The sequence below is a fragment of the Populus euphratica genome, unplaced genomic scaffold (assembly GCF_000495115.2).
Source record: "Populus euphratica unplaced genomic scaffold, PopEup_1.0 scaffold1071.1, whole genome shotgun sequence".
In the NCBI taxonomy this organism is placed as follows: Eukaryota; Viridiplantae; Streptophyta; class Magnoliopsida; order Malpighiales; family Salicaceae; genus Populus; species Populus euphratica.
This window is the reverse complement of record NW_011500923.1, coordinates 1-6,205: the sequence shown is the minus strand read 5'-3', so window position 1 is coordinate 6,205 and position 6,205 is coordinate 1. Positions and strand designations below refer to the sequence as shown.

At 36.1% G+C, this 6,205-nt stretch overlaps 1 protein-coding gene across 1 annotated transcript; it reads right to left on the bottom strand.

Moving 5' to 3' along the window:
- Positions 1-2,596: 2,596 nt before the first annotated feature.
- Positions 2,597-5,871, bottom strand: LOC105116827 (uncharacterized). The gene is made up of 8 exons (XM_011014310.1): positions 5,733-5,871; positions 5,466-5,591; positions 5,242-5,347; positions 4,739-4,921; positions 3,951-4,113; positions 3,224-3,456; positions 2,920-2,976; positions 2,597-2,836 (listed from the first exon to the last, which is right to left on the bottom strand). Exons 2-8 carry the CDS (start codon positions 5,553-5,555, stop codon positions 2,775-2,777), a joined length of 894 nt encoding a protein of 297 aa, XP_011012612.1. The 5' UTR covers positions 5,556-5,591; positions 5,733-5,871; the 3' UTR covers positions 2,597-2,774.
- Between the last annotated feature and the right edge of the window lie 334 nt (positions 5,872-6,205).

The following is a 6,205-nucleotide window of genomic DNA, read 5'->3' as shown; positions in this document are numbered from 1 at the left end:
CCCGAAATCAAAACAAGAAAATCCAACCTTCAAGTGTGAAGGCGGTTTTTAGTCGACGGTGTGACGGCGGCCGGTGGCTGGCGGCTGGCGGCTGGTCGGTTGGTGGCTGGGCGGTGACAGCTGGTGGCTGCCTTCCTTGACCTTCTGGATTGAGTTTACTTCAACAATAACTCAGATATCTGCATCTCTACTTGTGCATGTGTTCCACTTGTATATATCTTTAATTCCTTATCCTGAACTCTAACCATGACCTTCACATTTCCATACCTAATGAAGTTTTAAAAAAAAAAAAAAAACATTTTCCCACATTTTCCCACATCCTTCAGGCATCATCACTATGACCAGACTTCTTTTCATCATATTCAAGAAATGGGAAATGATGATCGTGTTAAAAATAAAATTAAACTAAGATTTCTTGCATCCAGAGGCATTCAATTTCCAGATTGAGTTGACATAATTATTTTCGTAGTTAGAATAGATTTCTTATTCAGTTCAATTTCTTATTTTTCTAGAACTTTAGGCATATAAATAAGCTTGAAGTTAGAGTTATAAGAAGCAGTATAGCAGAGACAAAATTAGAGAAAACCACTTAATAAAGTATACATTCCTCTCAATTTCTTCATATTCTTTAGTTTTGCAAATTAGCATTACTATCTATAATAAGTTTATGCACTAATCTTCTTCCAATAAGTGGTATCAGAACCAAGATTGATTATTTGTGGCTAAATTTGATTGTATGTAATGGCCAACTCAAATCTCTCCCTTCAAGGTCCTCATTTGACAAAGAACAATTATGAGATATGGAGTGTCCGTGCAAAGGCTTGGTTAGGAGCTCAAGATGTATGAGAGATGGTTAAAGCAGGTTTTAATGGACCAGTTGAAGGAGCTATGTTGACACCTGCCCAAAAAGAGGTTGTGCAAAAGGCACGAAAAAAAAAGATCACCAGATCACCAAGCAATAACAATGATTCATCATTGTTTGGATGACACCACTTTTCTAAGGTGTCAAGAGCAACCACAACTAAAAAAGCATGAGATATTTTGTAAGGGACAAAATAAGGAACTGAGAAAATAAAAAGAGTTCACCTTCAGAAACTAAAAGGAGAATTTGAGGCATTGTGAATGCATGAATCTGAATGAATTTCAGGTTCCTTTGGCAGAGTGTTGGCAATTTACATTCAGATGATTATATGCAGTGATGATGTGAAAGAAATACGTGTAGTAGAAAAGATCATGAGATCAATGCCTAAAAGGTTCAACTCTGTAGTTATGTCGATAGAGGAATCTCAAGATTGGGAGAATGTGACCATTGAGTCAACCAGGAGAACCCCACAAGCCTATGAAGATAGAGTAAGTGAGAACAAAAGAGATACAAGTGCACAAATATTGTTTTTGAAGTTTTCTCTAAATGAGAAACATGATATTCCAGGATCCAACCAAAGGTGCAGAGATTGTGGACAAGGTAAAGGAAGAGCTAGATTTGAAAGAGGAGGCTGAGGTAACCTCAACAGATCATCCAATAGACCGGATAAAGCCAACCGGACTACCAGATCCTCAGCAGTAGCAATCCAAGGTCCAAGTATAACAAATAAAAAATTAAGTGTTATAATTATTAAAAAAAAAATTGTCACATGCCAGGGATTGCTGGAATCAAACCAAAAAGGTTGAAGAGAATGTCAATCTTACAGTAGAAGAAGAGTAGAAAGCCACCCTATTACTAGTCCATGATGGACAAATGAAAATCAAAGAAAACATGTTGTATCTTGACAATAAAGCCAATAATCACGTGTAGAGATAAAAAACAAGTTCATAAAGCTTTATAAATCAATTACAGGTAATGTCAATCATTCAAAGATATACATAAAAAAAGGTACAACTGAAAGATGATAGTCATTAATTTATTGATGATGTTTATAATATCCTAACTATAAAAAAACAATATATTGAGTTTGAAATAATTACTGAAAAAAGGTTATCAAATTATGATGAAACATTGTGGCCCGACATTATTTGATTCCCATGGAACGCTTATTTCTAAAGTAACCATGGCAAAAAAAACAGTTCCTGTCTGCGTCGATTCTTTACCCAGAAAAAATGTCTGGTATCCTATCAATGGGATACCAGAAACTTTCATGTAGGTGTCATAAACATAGTCCTTTAGAAATAGGGTTGTTTGTATTCGTAGTGAAGGTGCGGGAGGAAACGGTTTACTTAAGGCGTTGAGGATTCAGGCGCCCAAGCACCCTTCACATGCACTTGTAGCAAAGTCTTATAACAAATATTCTACTCTATAACAGGGTAAAAAGGGATCAAAGCTAAAGTTATTAGCTTCCAATATCCTTTAATTTCTGTTCAAAAATGCATTGCAAAATTCTACCCACAACACCCTATACTACCTGCAATGCAATGCGGGTAAAAAAGTTAACAACCCTGATAGATAATAAGTTAATTTTATTAAATGCACGCTTCAAGTTCTTAATTCATAAATAAAAACTTTCTGGATGTAAAAATATATTAATAATGTCTGTATATTTTTTTATTGCATTAAAATTATTTTTTTATTTGGCCCGCGGCAAAATGCAGGTGAGTTTGCTTATTAGAAAGATAAAATATAGCAGAAGGCTTATTGATGCCTGCCTTAATCTGCTTTAAGGTTTCAAATTCACCCTAGTGCACTAGATCCCTCTAGAAAGTCAAGAAAATTAGGGAAGCTTCTCGAGTTCAAAATAGATCTAGCTAAATAAAAACTAGGGCTAAAACTGTGAGGGCTTCACTTAAGATTCTTCTTCTGATTGAGAGCTTGCAGCAGGAAAGGTATCGACAAAGAACTCCTCGACTGATGCAAATAACAAAAAAGTTACATAAAATATCTGGAGATAGAGTGAGTCTAAAACACGAATGAAAGAACTGGCAATTTACCATTGTCATTCTGCTCCAAAGGATCAAGCAATCCAGTAGAAGTGGAACCTGAATACGCTGTTCAGCATATGAAAGAATAACATGAATTATGCAACTCAACAAATAAAAGGGGGATTTTTATCATATTATGTTGTGAAGTCTAATGCAGTTTTTGCTTAATTGCTGTTGTTGAGTTTCCTTAAGCCAGTTAATGATTTGATAGATGAAACAGTGTATTACTTGGAAATAATTTAGAATGATACACACACACACCATAGCAGACCAGCACCACGAAGAGTTTCAGAATATAATGTGTTTGTCTCACCTTCTACCAAGTTATTGGAGCTAGCATTACCAGGTCCAAGTGGCACCTGTCTTACACTTTGCAAATGAGATAACTCAGCAAATTCAACAGCTGAGGGGACCACACTCTCTTGTATCTCTCTTGGAATGAAAGGAAAATGATCATGGGATGTAACTGATACAGGACTTGGAATCTCTGGCTTCATAAAAGGATGGTTAGGCTCTATATCTGCTGCGTTATTGTCCATTGTCATCCTTCAACAAACAGCAGAGCAGTAAGATCACCACAGCATAAACTAAGTATTTATATTATTCGTAATACATCGCTTGATAATTTGTATGACCTCTAAACCTTCCAGTTCAATCTAATTTATCAATATTTTGTATATCTACACACACATTTATGGATTTCAACTTTGTTTCTGTTTTGTTACTTGTGCGACAAGATTCATCAAGTTCCAGGCAAATCAACAGTCACAACATAATGCATGGATGATAATGAAAATTTCTATGGAAGAAGCATATTCCAGAATCAATGCAGATTTATACTGTTGAGAGTATATATCTATAACAATAGCATTTAGAGCACACTGAATAATAAGCACAAGTGCAAAGGTATCATTCATGAAACACCCACATGGCAACTTCCTATGATATCACCAATGTAATTGTATGAATTACAAGCCACATGAGCATTAAACATTAAGAAGAGAAAAGACAAGAAACCAACACTGAGAAGGAAGTCTCACCATATCCCATAATTCATCTGAGTTGAGAGGAAATTGCCACATTCTGGGTTTTCATATGCTAGGTCATAGTTGGAAATGGTGCCTCTAGAATCATTCTGGTAATTACTAGTTGATGGAATTGGATGCTGCTGCGGAAGGGTATATACCTTATGTAAATGGTTAACTGTGCTACAGAAAAGGAGCAAAAAGCTCTAATTCAGAAAAAATATCATGATAAAATAGCAATAAGGATTTTTACTTGCTGGAAATAAGTGGCATGATGAATAACAGCTTGAGAATAATTAGACAACCTAGTGAAATTGTATATGTTTTGTGCTTGGATGTGGTTTTTTATCTTGAAGAAAGTTTTGGATTGTGTTTTATGTGCCCAATAAGAGATTCAAAGTGTCTAACTCTTAAGCACTCCTTTGGCCACCTCTTTGTAATGTACATGACTATAGAAATATCATACCATCAATACCATAGTTATTCCTTTCGATCAAAAGATTTCTTCAGAATTGTCTGTGCAATTAACAATAAGCCCCTTGCATACCAGTGCAAAAAATGAAAACAGCGGATGTGCTACCAAGCTAGGGGGTGAAGGTTGATTTCAGGGCATCAGACGCCCCACTCCAATCTTCCATTCAAGATAATAAAATTAGGCTTTACAAATAAAGGCAGTATAGAAAAATGTTGAGAGCATATTTTTTCTATCAGCATATTTTTTTCAAATTTATTCAAATGCCAACTTGTATTCTTTAACTTTATTATGCTTTTGATACAATATAATATTTATGCCATAAACGTACCTGGCATGTGCTGAATGCCTTCCTGCATGGGAGCCAAGGGAACCTCCCGAGGTGCAGCGTAACTCAGCAAATTGTGGTGATTCTCAAGTAATTCATTGAACTTTGCAATTTGTCTCTTCAAAACTAACTTTGTGTAATAGGCCTTAAAAAATCCTGCGTTGTCTTGCTCCAATCTATTCCATACTAGGAAAAAAAGTATGTTGGAGCTATTATATAAAAAAATATATATAATATTAATATGAGCCATGGATTCATGCACTTAATCCCAAAGATAAGCAGCGGATAAAGATAGCATGGAATAGAAGAATAGGGGAAAAGGGAAAGATTATCATTAGCAACACTGGATCACAATGATATAATATCAGCCCAGGCACTCCAATGATAGAAGCACCATTGCACTAACATCTCATTCTTTTTGTCCATTTATCGAGTGATGACAACCAAGCACCACTGTATGCAGAAGAGAAAGTAAGAAGACATGTAGCGAGGAATGAGTGATTTACCTATGCTTGTAAAGCCAGGCTGAATTCTAGCTTGTTCTAAGAGTGTCTTAACCACTTCATCTTTATTCATATAAAGTTGAAGACACCTTTCGATCAAATCTTGGACCTACACAGCCAATTATATAAAAACAAAGCAAAAACATAGAATGATTTATCTCAATTGCAATCTATAAATCATCAAAACCATAAACTGATGCAGATGAGCATCAAATGCATTCTCTTACAATTTTAATTTCTCTACATAGTGAAGCTGTTCTGCTGTTTCTAGCAATGGACACTGAACCAGTACCCACACCAAGAGCCACAGGTGTCATATTTTGTTGGTTTCCTATTCTTGCTTTGGCCGGATGCTGTGAAAGTTTATTTCAATTAGTGATCCAAACCAATAGGAAACAAAATAGGTTTAATAGCGCTCAATTATCTTCACTTGGCACTGCAATGCAAGTAATCTGGGAGGGGGTTTTCAATAATTGGAAATGCCTATTACTTACCTAGCATTGTCTGTAGTTTGCTTAGAACAATATTTTCAACAGAAATAAAAAATGTTCATCGTGGCCAATAACTCCGTGTGTATAACCAGCCCAGATTCTTACTAGTGTTCCACAACAGAGATGAGCTGGGACAGCACTCAAAGCTGGTTTGCTACTAACTACTGTTGAAGTAAACTCAATCCAGAAGGTCAAGGAAGGCAGCCACCAGCTGTCACCGCCCAGCCACCAACCGACCAGCCGCCAGCCGCTTTCACACCGTCGGCCAAAAACCGCCTTCACACTTGAAGGTTGAATTTTCTTGTTTTGATTTCGTGTATAAATAGATAGCTAAGCTTATGCAATTATGTGTGGAGAGATTGAGAGAAACACTAGAGAGAAAGAGAGAAAGAGAGAGGGGTTGTTGTAAGCTTTTGTTTATGTTATTGTAAGCTTTGTTCTTGAAATAAAAGAGTGTGTTTTATCCCCTCTGAGTA